A 16,281-nucleotide genomic window follows, 5' to 3' on the forward strand; every position below is an offset into this window, starting at 1 on the left:
GTTGTTTTTGTCGTTCAACAGCAATTTACTAGTGAAATAAGTTATTGTTATACATTATTATTAAATCATTTAATTTTGACCATATGGCCTTAGCAATAAACAAGCCGTTCTTTAATATCACCGACTGTTGTTTAGTACCCTTTTTTTTTCTTTTCTTTTTTTACTTTCTTAAAAAGTATCGGTTCAGGCACCGTTAATTATGTATGCAATTAATTTTGATTAATTAATCACAGAGTATGTAATTAATTAGATTACATTTTTTAATCGATTGACAGCCCTAATATTTATAGTTGGAAAAGTAGTAGAGTACTGATATGATATCAGATCTATATTTGATATTGGTATTGTAGTGAAAAAGTGGAAAAGGTGCAACTGTACAATTTATGGCCAGTTATAGGAGTGGGCATAGCATAAAAGCATCATCTAAATGACATGTAATGTACATAAGAAGGAAAGCCAGCATATGTTTGTTTCAGTTTATCTCATACACAGATTTTCAGGGTGGGGTCTGTTGAGTTGAATGCATCTTCTCAAGGTTTTTTGTTTTCTGGCCACACTATCTGTTCTTGAAGTCAACCGCTATCGTCCCTTCCGCCCCTCCTACACCTTTTAGGAGATCTGTTCCAGTCTTGATACATTTGTTGTGTAATTAATCACAATGTATTCTTAGGACTGGAGATCAGTATGCTTAGATAAACCATGCCAACTGGGTCTCAGATGGTTAAAAATAATAGTACATAAGAGTACATGCATGTTTGTGCATGACTGACTGAGAATTGTTGAAACGGTTTTAGTTTGGTACTGTGGAGGAGGAAGTCCAAGGTCATTGAGTGATAATACGGCACACACCGTTTAGCTACTTCATTCAAGCAATACTTGCGCACACACACATCATAGAGCCTCTGTTGAAAGCTGCAAATAGCATTTAAAGTCAGTAACTTTATAAGTGTACATTGTGATACAGTAGGTGAAGATACTCAAATGCCTTGATGTGTTTTTCAACACTTCCACTACTGTATTTATCTTTATCAGTACACCTTTTTTTCCCATGGGAATATTACCACAAAGTCTATGTGTCAGCAATACACTGAAGTGTTTATGTTTATCCTAACACCTAAATGCCTCTGTCAAACCACCTTAATGAACATTAATACTCTCAAGCTTTAGTTTCCCTGCTGGCTTTGGCATTCTGTAGAATCAAGACAACTGATAGGACATGTTCAAATTGACCTGCAGTGTTGGACTGCATGTAAATAATGAAATGGAACAGTTTGTAATGTGAGGAGATCTTGGCAGAGGCAAAAAGAAATGTTGAAAATAATACCATTAGGATGAAAAGGATCAAAGAGTCTGTTTTGGCTGTTGATACACCACTTCATGGAAAAAGGCTGCTTCTTGTTGTCAAAGAAATAACAAGAATGTTTGGCAGTTGGTGTATTAGCACACATAGAGTAGGTTTATTTCTGCTGAAAGGAAACTCTGGACAGTAGAAAAACGTTACTACTCCCCAGTCGTCACCTGGAACCCGTTTCAGGAAGGAGGTTTAACAAACTCTGAGTATAACCCTGATCTCTGAGTTGATTTACTCTGACATGGGAAACAGAGTTTTCGGTTCCAGAACAGCTGATTTGAGTTGGTTCAATCAACTCAGAGTAGGTTCACTCAGAGTTAAGCGATTGCACCATCACTATAAAAAGACAGCATGAATGGAGCAATGATGCTACGATTCACCAACAACCACAAACAAACTAGTCGGCAGAAATACTCATGCACACAAACAACGAGTTTGAAAATGTATTTTGTTAAGCAACACAGCGTCTGCTGCAAAAGAGAGAATTTGCGTGGGAAAAAATTGCTGCAAGAGTAAATGCGTAAGTTCCAATATAGTGCAATAATTTCATATTTAATCATAAGTATAATATTACTGGTGAAATGGTATTGAACCTATAATTTATTTCATTTGGGTGCAATCCGCACGGGCGAAAAAGTACTACACCTACTAATCCCATTCTGAGGCTGCAGCACCATCATTAACAGAATTATTATTCATTATCTTTTATTACAAAGGGTTTACATCATTCACCTGCAATCCTGTGGAACTCCTTTTTACAGGTTTGTGTCCACGGAACACTACAAAAACGTTTCAGAGTGAGTCACATTCTTCTGACGGCGCTTTGCTACAGTGGCTTTACTAATATGCTCCGCATCACCAATGTTGTAAAGAAAACCATTTTGCTAAAAAAAAACGTAAGAGCATGTCCACGATGGGTGACGTTAGTGATATGAGGACGGATAAGGCTATGTAGGCTACATAACTGATAGACTGGGAAGAAAAACGATACCACTCATAGGTAGGCTAGTATCTGGAAATTAAAATGCATCTATAGTCAATATCATCTCCCAACGTATGTTTAACTCCCTGCGAAGTAATACAGCTTCTTCATCAACGGGATCGTCAAGAAAAGGAAATGCCATGTTTTGAGAAAAAAAAACGTTTTATAGTCTGCCTAACACGGTTAATAAACCAACACTGTTTTTTTATTCATGCAGATAACAAACTGCGCTAAAATGCGCCTGATACAGACTGAATGAATGAATGAGGAAATGAAAGAGCGCTGTGTCAGAGGGAGGAGACTGAGAGAAACTCCAGGTTTATTGACAAAAACCTGCTCCCGACCAAGTTAGGTTCACAGGCTCAGTTACCATAGTAACTGACTCTGAGGTTAAGTTACCTCTCTTTTTGAAACAGAAAACCCAGAGTTTCCCTCATCTCAGGGTTAACAAACTCAGGAGTTTTCACTAAACCTGCTTTCTGAAACGGACCCCTGGTCGTGGATGGCACAGTTTTCAAAAAGCTTAAATGCTCAACGTCCTGTGTGTATTAAGGGATACGTGTGTACTCTATGGGTGGGAATCACCAAAGGCCTCACGTTACGATATCATCACGATACTTATGTCTTATGTCACGAGATGATATTATTTCAAATCATGTCCCCAAAAGGAAACTTTGTCAACATATGTTTTATCTAAAAAGATACATTTCGCTGTTCATCTCACTTAAATTTTTTTGCTGCAAAATGGGATTGGGATTGTAATAAATATTTGGCGTCTGTGTATGCTGTATCGATTTTTTCCCCCACCCCTAGTGTACTCTTACCTGTTTGCTTTACTGCTCTGAAAATGACTTTCTTTTTTTTTTTTTTTATGCTATTTTTGTGCATTTTACTTGAGCATTTTTAACTTTAATCCAAGTTTCCCTTGGTTACATTTCTGTATTTTTCACTTAGATTTGTCCATTTTGTTTCAGCTGAAACAATTGATTAGTCGATAATAATGAATAAATAAATAAAATGTATCATTATTTTAAATGATTGTTAGTTGCTGCCCTACATTTTACCGCCTACAGTATATGATTCTTCTATATTTTAGTTTTATATTTTCTTAGTAATTAGGCAGTTTACTCTTTGATTTTTTTTTTACTTTTTGTGCAATTTCTTCATTTTATTGCATTGACTTGAGTAGCAAACTTTTTTGCAAAATTTTGTTGTATCATGACTAAATTGAATTGAAGTAACGTGTATCTAACTGAGTTGAAACTGGTCTAAAATGATATACAGCCATTTAAGAACATTTTTTGACATAACAGGATCACTAATATTAAATGGCCGAATAAAAGTTGAATTTGCACGTCAGTGGGTTGTGGCTTCACTGTGGCAGGGATCTTAGGCCGGGTGTAGTGTTACAGGCAGGTTTGGAGGGTTCCGGCTTCCTTTAATGTGTTAAACATTTTTAGGACCTCAGGATAGTTGCTTTGTGGCACTGTCAACCTTCTGTTACTACAGTAATAAATGACCTGCATACCTCTGTTGGCCCTGTTGAATATCGACTATCATCTCCTCACCTGCACGGCCATATTTCTCTCTGTCCCACACTCTTTGTCTCTTCCTATCTCTTTCAGTTTTCTTTCTTATTTCTTTCCTACCCCCCCCCACATGTCACTTTCATCCCAATCCTGTCTTTCCACTTTTGCCTTTCTCTCAATCACTCATCGCTTGTTATGCCGTCATGTATCTTTTTTAACCTTCTTCTCTTGCCTTCATCCCACTCCCAGTCTCTTCCACGGCCCCTCCCTTAATGTATCCTTCTCTCTTTTCAGTTTTATTACTTGAAACGATTGAGAATGACGACATCGGGAGGAAGACCTTGAAGATCACAGATTTTGGCCTGGCCAGGGAGTGGCACAAAACCACAAAAATGTCAGCTGCAGGCACCTACTCCTGGATGGCCCCCGAGGTCATCAAGTCATCTCTCTTCTCCAAAGGCAGTGACGTCTGGAGGTATGACAAATAATCCCCAGACACAGACCCAGGAATAAACTATCTACTCTATATATGTCCACTTATTTCTGACATTTTTACTCATTCCTTTGTTAAATATTCCTCCCTTCTCCTTTATTTTTATTTTTTTTCGTATGCGCGTCATACACCAGCTATGGTGTCTTGCTGTGGGAGCTGTTAACAGGGGAAGTACCATATCGTGGGATTGATGGACTGGCTGTTGCTTACGGCGTGGCAGTCAATAAGTTAACTCTACCGATCCCCTCCACTTGCCCAGAACCCTTCGCCAAGCTCATGGAAGGTAAATACGTAACATAATAATAACACTGCAGAATGTAGCATGTCCTGAAAAAAGTCAGTTTTTTTATAAAGTAAATGGCAAGTTTTTTATTTTTTATTTTTTTTATTTTTTTTAAATAAACCTCTTAGTCCCATAATGATCCAGAAATCTGTGTGTAGAGCTCTTATTTTCTCACTCATTATCAAAGATGGCCTCCATGCCTGTTGTCAATGATATTGTTTGGGAGTATGTGACTTCTAGCGACTGTGTTTATTAATGTGTCAATCTTTACATTGAAATGTGTGTGTCCAGAGTGCTGGGACCAGGACCCCCACGTGCGTCCCTCCTTCTCCTGCATCCTGGAGCAGCTGTCGGCCATCGAGGAGGCGGTGATGGCCACCATGCCCCAGGACTCCTTCCACAGCATGCAGGACGACTGGCGTGTGGAGATCCAGGAGATGTTTGATGAGCTCAGGACCAAAGAGAAGGTAAGGCAGAGTGACGTAACACAAACATCAATATATGGAGCCACTGACATTACACCATAAACACACTATGAGGGCTGGCAGGTGGTTAGAGGCATTAAAATGGATTGACTGAAAATGCATCTTTTATACCTTACCTCTGTCTCACACACTGTGGGTTGAAACCTGACATACAGTATATGTGACAGACCTTCTATACTTCTTGTACTATTCTCTGCTCTTTTAGTGATGAAACATGTTTAATAAGCTGCTATTGAGATGTGGTATAACCATGCAGAATTGCTTGGGACAGCTTTTTACAAACTAAAATGCTTAATAACTTTCAGTGGAAAAGCTAATCGCGCTTTAACAAAACGAATCATTAATGTCGACGTGCTTTAGCGTACTTCCCCTTGTTAAGACCTTAATCTGCTTCCTGTATTAATCTCCCATCGCTGGCTTAAAGAGGGGGGTTAATTAGTGTTTGTAGAAACAGCAGTATCAGCACACAGAGTTGGGTCAACGGCTGGTGAACTGAATGGCACAGATATTAAAAAACTCCATGTGTTGTTTTTCTGCCTTATATTTAATAATTGTATGTTCTTTGTATTATATATATTATGTATTCTACCTGCTTCTAGTCTAATCAGTTATGCCAAACCACCTTTTTAACATGCACCCTCGTTATGTAACTTCCAATTATCCAAATCAATCATTTAAACGCTCAATTGATATAACTTACAACGCCTCACCATGACTTAAAAACCCTATAAAGTTGGCTCTTGTAAAGCTTTCATAAATCAAAATAAATAAATAGCTTTAAGCATTATCTAACATTTTCCCATCGTAAATTTCACAAGATGTCTTGTAGAATTAACCACTGCATCAGCAGATTTCCTACGTCCCACAGTAATCTGTGTCTAGGTGGGTGGCTGAAGTGGCTTGACTGTAAAGCTGCTTTATGGAAGTCATCCAGTAAGGATTATTATTACTCAGCCGAGAGCAATTAAAGAGAAAATGGAGGGAATTAAGAAAGAGTAAGCCATGGGAGGAGACAAGATGGGTTAGCTTTGTAACACAGCCTGAAACAGCAGGCAGTAATCTCCTGAAACCGAGTTGTTATAGAAGGAGTTATCTAATACACAGCTAACACACTGTCTTATAGATGTCTGTCTGCAAGAGCTTTTCTCTTGTTATATGGGAATTATAACATGTATTTCTACCCATTTGTCTTGCAATGCATTTTCTCTTCTGTCTTACAATAGAATTGTGTCTAAAACCCGAATATTTAAGGTGACCATGTGTAGACATTAGGAGGAACACAGTTTATTAGAAAGTTTGACAATTAGCACAAATGTAAAACAGAAGCTTGACTGTAAAAGTACTCCACAGTTTAATAATAATCCAAAAAGGTTGTGAGAAATACTTTCCGGATCCATAAGGTACTTTCCCTCTAAACAATGGCAATATTATATTTTAAAAGAGTACTCACCAAAAAAATCTAAATCGATGCAGCAGAACCAGATATATCGTTTGGGTCAGAGATTCAATTTGCCCTTGTGTTTAATGATGCTACCTATCTGTCGGCTGTAACCTGAAACAGGCATTACTAGAGCTGAAGATGTCTGTCGGATTGTCTAACCTCTTTCTCTGCTTTGCTTATATAGGTGTTCAATTCCAGATAAGACAAACTGCAGCACATCATCCTGGAGCAAAACAAAAAGCTTATGTGAACTGAAGTCTCTCTGCCAATTTACCCATGTATGTATCTTAATACCTGGTTCTTCCAGGAGCTACGTTCCAGAGAAGAAGAGCTGACGCGAGCCGCCCTCCAGCAGAAGTCTCAGGAGGAGCTGCTGAAGCGTCGGGAGCAGCAGCTGGCAGAGCGGGAGATCAATGTGCTGGAGAGAGAGCTCAACATCCTCATTTTCCAGCTCAATAAAGATAAGCCCAACGTGAAGAAGAGGAAAGGCAAATTCAAACGTTCCCGCCTCAAACTGAAGGATGGAAACCGCATCAGCCTGCCCTCAGGTGAGTGCTGGACATTGTACTAAGGATGTTGGTGTATGGTCTCTCTAAGTATATTTATTCTGAGATTGTAAGGACCTTATGTGCATGTTGCATTTTGCAGACTTCCAGCATAAGATCACCGTGCAGGCGTCGCCTTCCATGGACAAGAGGCGAAGCCTTCATAGCACCAGCTCCTCTCCTCCCAGCAGTCCCACACTAATTCCCCGGCTACGAGCCATTCAGCGTAAGTTCAGTTTGTTTGTTTTTCATATTCATGTTTTCCTTAGTGTCAGGTCTGACTGTCTCCTGAACCTCTGTGTGTGTTGTGTATTTCTTGGCCTGGATTAAGTCAAATTTGCTTAAAGCCCCAGTGTGTAACGTTTGTAGTTGTTCATTATCAAAATCTGTATTGCACTTCATAAACTTGTCCTTTTTCATGAATATTGACCACCACCATCAATTTCAAGTATTCCTATTAGCTTGGAATTTTACATTTGCGCTTGCATGAACTGGGGTAGACGCTCCATATTCATGCGCCATCTTGAAATACGTTAGCCGGTAAGGGACATACAGGCTATACTGCTCCGCCTTTCACGTTTTTGACTCACAGATGCTGCTAATGGGTATCGTAGCTTCCCGGCCCCGGCAAGTTTGAAGAAGGAAACATGGAGGACCACACGTATTCAAAATCCAAATTTCAGGAACAGGAGTATTCTTCTTCACCCAGAAAAAGAAAACGGATATTGAAAAGAGCAAGAAACCGGCGTCATCAGAAAAAAGAGTGAACATTGGAGCTGCTTTGGACGCACACCCCAAATCCCAACTAGTTAATTATCCTCCGGACCGCTGCAGTCTCCTTTTCTTTCTCTCTCCTTTCCGTCGGGTGGTGCGCGTGCCCGCTCGTTGTGTGAAGTGCACGTCCACGCCACTCTCCGACATGAACTCATGGATGTATTAAGAGAACGCATGAACTCCAACAACGACAGCTGATAGACAGCCTTTTGTACACCTTCGCTTTTTGAAGCGTGAAGGCTACCGTAGCTGCAATACTGCGTGGCGAGAGAGAGTTGATTGCGATATATGATCTCAACGCTAGATGGGAGTAATTCTTACACAATGTAGCTTTAACACAACTTGCTAAAAATACAACTTCTGAAGAAATCACATCAACTCTCTGAGAATTTCAGGAAACATGGGAACACTAGTGTCACAATGACAACAACTGTGTGAACAAAAGCTCCAGAGCCACAAGCAGTGAGCAGATTTTGTTAGGCGCACACTAAGACCCTTGCAACAACTGAAACAAATTCCTCTTGAGCATGTATGGTAGATGCTGATATTCAGACAGAAAACGCAAATGTTCTGTTTCACAGCTCATTTAACAATATGCTCCTAGCTTAGTATAAGCTGTCAACTACTGTGCAATACTTGTGTCATAAAGCTCATGTTGGTTAGAGGTAACATGTATGTTTCCCTCCTCAGTGATGCCCCACACGCGGAGGGACAGTTTGTATGTTTACCAACAGGATGTTGATCTGACCAGCGAGCTCACAACCTCCTGTGGGCTCACGAGGAAAGGCAAGCTAGTGGCTACCCACATGCAGCATTGCTGTGGCTAATAGGACCAATGCTGCATGTGAAGTTTGGCTAACTTTGACAATTAAAAGGGTTTGATGCCTAACAGCTTCCTATCAGTGGCGATTGTTTGTGCTGATTGACACGCTTTTCCTGATGTGTGGATTATAACAAGACTTTGGTGTTTGCTGCTGGGTTAAAATTGGTTTACAGGTACTTTAGTAACAATGATTTATGCCACAGACTTGGGCCAGTCTGCTGTTCATATTTGCTTTTGAATAATTTGAATAATCGTATATTATGTGGTTTGAATTAAATAATTGGCGCTTTTTTAAAACATACTGGTGGTGCTGTTAATTACAGTTTTTTCCAACTGCTTACACACAAAATGTTCATGTCACACGATTTTTGAAACCTCTCACTCAAAGTGCAAAACTACACACCAAAACTCCAATTCTCTACCTAAGACACAACAATCTAACAGGAAGTGACTTGCTTTCCTTTTCCAAACACAACCAATCAAAATGCTATACTTATTTGCCAGGGCACACACACACACACACACACACACACACACACACACTCCTCACACGTGCAAACACATTATGCTTAACTGAACACTAATCAATCACTGCTTTAGTATAGGCCTATACATAGGTCAAAGGTCAGATTACCTGTTTTGAACAATGGATGCCAACAATAGACAGAGAGCAAGGGGAGGAGGAGGAGGAGGAGGAGGGAAGAAGAGAAAAAGGGAGAGCCAGCACTTATTCATCATGTGATCAACCACGGATTGACCATGAAAGAAGCCCATCTTGAGTAGCTTTACAGTGGCGTCCATACTTCAAACCTTCAGAAATGAGAACAGGCATGCAACTATCTAATGAATATTTCAGCATTATAAATCAATCAGACTTTGTTTTGCACAAAGTGCATACAATACCCCCCGAGATGAGATGTGTTTATGGCATTTTGAATGCAGTGTTTCATTTTGAAGGAGATGCGGGGCATTTTGCGTTTTGTGTGTGCAGGAATTGTGTGTAGAGAAAAAAAGGAAAAGGAGACATAGTTTTGAAAACGTGTAAGCAGTTGGAAAAAACTGTAACACATTTTCTTAGTTATGGGAATGTTGGTCCTAGTCTGTTGCGCTGACATCTTTGGTGGATCCTCACACTTTCACAATGACTAACCCACAGCAAGAAGAAGCTTTTATAACAACAGCGTTTTGGGTTTGGTTTTCTGCTTTTTGGCTTTTTGATTTTACATTTCCAGAAATGAATATACATTGGTAATATTTTCTAGAAAAGGTTCAATAGTAACTTTAAATCTTCCTGAATCAAACACAGTTATTAAAATAAAAAAAAATCTTCTATCCATTTAGTGTAGAAAGGCCTTTAAATAAACTTAAGAGAGAACACCCATGGGGTATGTGGTTATTTAGACTTTTTAAGTACTCTTTGACTACATAGATGGAGAGAGACCGACAACAAAGAAAATTTCTAGAGAAAAGATTATGACAGAGATTTTACAGATGGCATGTCAGGGCCATGGTTTCTCTGATCACACATTCCTGCAGTTGTTTGAGTCTGTGGTAACACTTATGGTCGCTGTGTTAACAGTTACTCAAGATGAGAGCAACCGTACATGGGGCCGCAGCACCCTCTTCAGGCCAGAGGAGTTTGATGATGTGAAAAAGGGAATCAAGAAGAAAGGAAGAACCTGGGGCCCCAGTTCAGTACAGAGCAAAGAAAGGCCTGCTGCTGCTGAGAGGTAGAGTGTATATACACACACACAGAAAAAAAACAGGCTACTAATTTTTCAATCATGATATCAGGGTGGAGAGCATTTGCTTTCTGTTCCTAAAAAAAACATAACCACATCCTCATGTCTAAGTGTTATTGTTATTTTTGACTCATCTCTATGTTTCATACAGTAATATAACATAAGGTAACATACCACAAAAAATACTACACAGTCTATACTACAAGTGTAAATAATTTATTTTTTCTTGTGTGGCATCTGTTACTGGGCATTGTTTTTCAGAGTGCGTCCTCTGTCAGACGGCAGTAACCCCTGGTCCACCAGCCTGGTCAAGTCCCAGAAGTCTGTCCCCCTCGCCGCCTTGTTTGCTGAACAAGGTCAGCTCAAAATCCATTGGGATGCTGTGCAATTTAAATTTACATAAAGTTCTTTCATATTCGTTTGATATTTGAGTAATTATTGTGGAAATTTGCTCAGCCTTTTTTGTAACATTTTGACTAAAGTGACTAATAACTGAACAGGTTTTAAAAAAACCTTTTGAGTGCTTGTTTACTAGATTTAAAATAGGGTTTAATGTCCTAAATTTGCCTTTCAGGTTTATCAGACAATCACAATTAAGTAATTTGTGGTTAAGTGTCAAGGACTCATACATTTTATTTATTTCATTTCATTTATAAAGGACGTACATTAAATCAACATTTCTGTAAATGTGCCAGTGTTAGCTGGCTAATTTTCAACTGCAGTCCTTTGGCCAGATGTTTTAAGACCAGAGCAACAGGAAACAGCAAGACATTAGTACAGGTTAAAATGTACAGACAGAAGTCAATAAGACACCATAAAGACAGCTGGAGCAACAAAATAAGCTTTCTCAAGAAGCCATGCAGAGCGACAGGAAGCAGCAAGACATAGCCTAAGTAAAGTTACACATCAACAGTGTCCACATAATGGTGCATTTGTTTGTAATGTCTGATTTCACACTTCTGTGTTTTCAGCGGGGGCCGGTAAAGACGAGGCATTCTCCCAGGAATGTCCTGACAGCAGCTCCAAGCCAAAGCAGCTCAAGTTCCCCAACCAGGTGTACATCGATCTACCTCTGTGGAGGGACGAGCAGCAGCCTCAGAGCCCCGGTGGGCATTGTGGGTCGGGAGATGCTGGGGTCGGGGCAGCAGGTCAGGGTGGCCCACCAGAGACCCCAGACGACCCCTACACCACTACATCCACCTCGTCCACCTCCACCACCCCACAGCTCACCCCTACCAACAGCCTGAAGCGGACGTCAGCTCGCCGCAAGACTGACTCCGTGCTGTATGGCTGTGGCGCATTGCTGGCTTCAGTTGTGCTCGGTTACGACATTAGGGAGGCTCTCAAAAACTCGGCTCCTGGGGAAGATTGCGAGCCCCAGCGTGAGGAGAAAGAGAAGAAGAAGAAGGAGGGCCTGTTTCAGCGTGCGACCCGGTTTCGCCGCAGCACCTCACCACCAAGTGGTCGCCCCCGCAAAGACGAGGCAACGCCAAACCCCACCGCCACCCAACCTGTCAATCTCATCTCCATGTCGGCCATTTTGGAATGCAACTCCACCAAGTGCCTCTTAAAGTCTGAGGCGGAGGTGTCACACTCTAGTCCTGGGAAGGTTGAGCTTGTGGCTGCCAATAATCACACCGAGTCGTCCAGACCCGGCCCAGCAGCTTCTACAGAAGGCCAGAGTAACAGGATGGCAGCTAACACAGAGACACCAGTGCAAACCCAAAGCCAGCCACCCGAGCAGAGCAACCACAACACAGGAACACGTCTACGCAGAAAGAAATACACCACCAACCACAATAGTAAGTAACACAAAACAGAGGTAAGGGAGGTAAGCGTGTATATACGGTTTAAAAAAGATTTACTCTTCAAAAATGTATCTTCCCCCATCTGTTTCCAGCCAATGGCCCACCTGCTCTGCCTCCTCCAGCCACACAGAAGAAGCGCGAGAAAGATGGAGTGTCAGAGAAGCCCTCTGGTGGCGAGGCCTTCTCCAGACCACGGCCAGTGTCGTTCCGGGCCAAACCCCACACCTGGGCCCTGCTGCGAGGACGCAACAAGAGCTACTCGCTGGGCCACTACTCCGGAGAGAAGACAGCACAAAACCTAAGTGTGGTGCTGTCCTCTGAGGTGGGGACGGGCTGCTCCCTGCTGGACATGGACACAGAGGGCCAGAAACGAGACTGCACTGTGCCGCTCTGCCGCATTCAGAGTTCCCCGGGACGGCCCTCCGTCTTCGAGCTGGAGAAAAAGTTTCTCTCTTAGGAGCCTTGAAAAGTGATCTGCTGTGATCATAGTTCATCCCATACAATCTATAGTGTTTTAGAACATACAGACAGAATTTTTGGCCTAAAACTCCTGGAGGGTTTAGAACCAGGCTGCCTTTTTCTCTCCATTTAAAAAAAAAAAAAAAAAAAAAAAAAAAAGGGATCTGTAACATAGAACCCAGCTTTGTCTTAGTTCCTGAACATAGTGATGTCAGTGTTCTAGAGCATAGCCAAGTCGGAGAAGACAAGTTCTATCTTCAATGTTCTAGAAGACCTCTGTGTCACAGGAGTTCTAGAATGTGCACACTCATCTCAGTTTGAGAACGGTCTTAAGGTCTTTTCAGACAGGCAGCGATTGACGCGCCTAGTTATTCATTTTCAATGAGAGGCGAGCGGGCATGTAGGGAGGCGCGGGCCAGCGACCAGCGGGTGCGATCCCGTGAAACTGATGCGATCTTTCTAGTCTCATGCACACGCCCGCCCGCTGACATTTGAATTGTCTTGACCTTTCTTCTATGTGACGCACATACAGTACAAATCAATGCTGTTTGTGAGTTCCCTGAAATACATAACCATCAGGACATAAAGCACGCGTAGAGCACTTGGCGTTCACATGGGAAGTGCATGCAAGTCTGAAAAGACCTTTACACACTGCCTTGCCTAATTCTGGAACACACACACATAGTTCTAAAACCTGAGCAGAACATTCTGGATCAGCAGCTCTTCTCTGGTCCCTCGGTGCTCGACTGCCACCTTTGTTCGCGCTACCATTTGTTACCTTCTTCCTTTCTCGTTCTGTCGGTGCAGCTAAACGTTGACCGCTGCTGCAGCTTTCGCAACACAATACCCTCACCTTTTTATTTATATATATATTTTTATAGGTAATTTAATATGAAGAGACTTGACCTTACCTTAGCAACCAGCAGGACATACATTCCATGTCAGTCAAGCTGTGCGATCACGCTTTTAGATTTTTGGACTTGAGAATTATGCATGCATGTACCCTTGAAATGTTGAACAAAAAAAAAATCCTTATGCCTTGTTTGTAAATATTTCTTTTTACCCCATTATAAGTATAATGCTGGTAGTTTTGTATTGCATATATGCTGTTTTATGACTGTTTTAAAAGTCAGCGATGCTGCAGTACCGTTTGTGTTCTAGGGACAGGTTACATACTGGATCATAGCAGGGATGCAAGTATGTTTCCTCCCAGAATGCCCTGAAGATTTTAGAGATGCAAGTAGAAATACACTGGAAGTCCTGCACAGCAAACGTGGAATGTTTTCACTTAAAAGTTGGATAACATTTTAAATGACCATTGGTCATGAGTTGCTAATATGGATTTTTGTAAGAGTACTGTATTTATAGAATTTTTTTTTTTTTCTGGTTAATATTTTCTATACTCAGCACACTGCAGCAGAGTGGGGGAACACTTCAGGCATGAATGTTCATGTCAGGAAAACCCGCCCCAAATGAATGAATTTATAATCTAACCCCGATGACTGCTGATTGGCTAAAATTGTAATAATACAGCATCATTTCAGATTGAAGTTATGGAAGGATAACTACACAGCTTGGGAGTGGCCACACGGGAGAGTTTAGTTTCAAACATTGAATGCATAAAAATAGCAGTACTGTTAACCAGACAGACCCTGTGCCTTCAAGTACTAAAGTGTCTTATTAAGTCCAATTCATGTCCTCATTTCTATTATCACAAGCACACAATTTTGTAATGTGTGCAAACAAATGAGTTATTTTTGAAGCTCAATCTTGACATCTGCATTTCAGATTTGACCCCCATTGCCATTATTAGTTTCATATACCTAATTGCACTGTTATGTTTAATTGGTTTCGTTGAGTCAGGTTTTTGGTTTTGTTTTATTTCTATTTGTATACCTTTTATCCAGCATTAAGCAAATTGTTTCCACATGTAGCCAAATATCCATGTCATCAAGCTCAGGAAGGTCTGGAGACATTTGAGGACAGATTTTGGCAAAGCGAGTGAAGACAGTTTCCTTATCATACTGTAAACCTACAGTCAGTTGAATGCCTTCCTCGGAATTAACAAAGGGTTTGTTATCCTGACATGTTTTTCTCCCGACCTCTGTGAACTTGCAGGATATATACTGTTCCTAGTCCCATGGTCACTCCTGGGCCCTCTCTCTAAAAGTTAAACAACTTAACATCCTTTGTTACGGTTGACTGGTGTTTGTATTCCCCAACTTTGTATCGCTGTCTTACTTCAGTCTGTTTTTGAGTTCATTAGAAAATTTGTCACATTTTTTGAAGGACAAAACAATGGCTCATTTACAGTAAGATATGAATTCCCAAATGGTGTAAATATAATTGTGATTCCTGATGTGTATATCACTGTGGCATTGTATGGTGATTTAGAATGTGAAGTATCCCATGTTCTGTATTTTATGACCACTGACTGTCAAACCAACACTGTAAAAGCCTTACTAATCATCAAGCTGTCAAAGAGACAGTTTACAAGCCAAGATATCACTGGATTTATCCATTTTTTTTTTACGAATTAAGAGTTATCTGTAAATACCATAATGCACTGGTGCTGTACATTCCCCTCAAAATATTGTATTTCAGTTTGAAGCTGAAGTCTGCAGTTTGTCGTCCACAGTAACAAAACTTTGTTGGCTAGCGGTTAACGAAAATGTTTTGTCTTAAGATGAACGATGGTTCGACATACTGAAAACAACATTCCACTACATTTGACAAACTGCAGCAATAATATTTGTGACACCGCTTATCAATAAGGTGCATTCAGGCTTCTGGCTAAGGGACCAAATTTAACTTTACCAGCACTACGGCCTCTGTCTTCAGGACCAAAACCACTAAATGAACTAGCTGCTAGTGAGGAGTTCTTACAAAGAAAACTACTCCGTAACGAAACCTTCACAAACAACCTCAGAGGCGCAGCGCTGTTGCTGAAAGACCCATCACCTTCTGATCAAGTAAGACTTCATGTTAAATGCAACACTTCCTTTAAATCACTGAACATCTCAGTCACGCTGACAGTGTCAGGTTTAGCTTTGAGTACATCTGTTTCAGTGAACGTATTTTGTTATCATTACAGTATTGGTTATTTCACGCCTGATTGATCAAGAGTATCAAGTTTATCAACATTTTGAATAAAGTCTGAATCAAGACTAATGTTGGCTTTGTATTTCTTTTGATGCAGTAATGTACTATTTTAGGGGTGCCTGGATGGACTAACGGTAGAGCGAGCGCCCATATAAAGAGGCTTTGTTCTCGACGCAGAGGTTGCAGGATCGGTTCCGACCTGCAGCACTTTCCCTCTCTCTCCCCTTTCATGTCTAATCTGTCCTAGCAATAAATGCTCAAAAAATAATGTTAAAAAAGAAATGTACTATTTAGTCTTGTTTGAGTAACGTTTGTTAAAAACTACAGCGCCCAGTTATCTTAAGTAAATATTGAGCCTTTTAAAAAAAAAAAAATATTTGTTACAGTATTGAGTCTTCAGTAGGAACCAATCGGCTTGGAACTGGTAGGGAGGTCAGAAAGTATTGAGCAAAAGTATAAACACA

The 16,281-nt window shown here is 40.7% G+C and overlaps 1 protein-coding gene across 3 annotated transcripts in view; it reads left to right on the forward strand.

The window, feature by feature from the left end:
* The window catches only part of map3k21 (mitogen-activated protein kinase kinase kinase 21), a 29,143-nt gene extending 13,257 nt beyond the window's left edge, over positions 1-15,886 (forward strand). Inside the window, exons 2-11 of one of the 3 annotated variants that reach the window (XM_035992700.1) lie at positions 4,157-4,337; positions 4,490-4,638; positions 4,930-5,105; positions 6,872-7,112; positions 7,213-7,335; positions 8,574-8,669; positions 10,286-10,436; positions 10,710-10,804; positions 11,420-12,250; positions 12,342-15,886. In XM_035992700.1, the coding sequence (XP_035848593.1) occupies positions 4,157-4,337; positions 4,490-4,638; positions 4,930-5,105; positions 6,872-7,112; positions 7,213-7,335; positions 8,574-8,669; positions 10,286-10,436; positions 10,710-10,804; positions 11,420-12,250; positions 12,342-12,577 (2,279 nt within the window). In that variant the 3' untranslated portion in view covers positions 12,578-15,886. The remainder of the gene's footprint in view (positions 1-4,156; positions 4,338-4,489; positions 4,639-4,929; positions 5,106-6,871; positions 7,113-7,212; positions 7,336-8,573; positions 8,670-10,285; positions 10,437-10,709; positions 10,805-11,419; positions 12,251-12,341) is intronic. The other 2 variants (XM_031308513.2, XM_035992699.1) reach the window with 2 other exon arrangements.
* The last annotated feature ends 395 nt before the right edge of the window (positions 15,887-16,281 follow it).

Source organism: Sander lucioperca, chromosome 15, assembly GCF_008315115.2.
Source record: "Sander lucioperca isolate FBNREF2018 chromosome 15, SLUC_FBN_1.2, whole genome shotgun sequence".
Lineage (NCBI taxonomy): Eukaryota > Metazoa > Chordata > Actinopteri > Perciformes > Percidae > Sander > Sander lucioperca.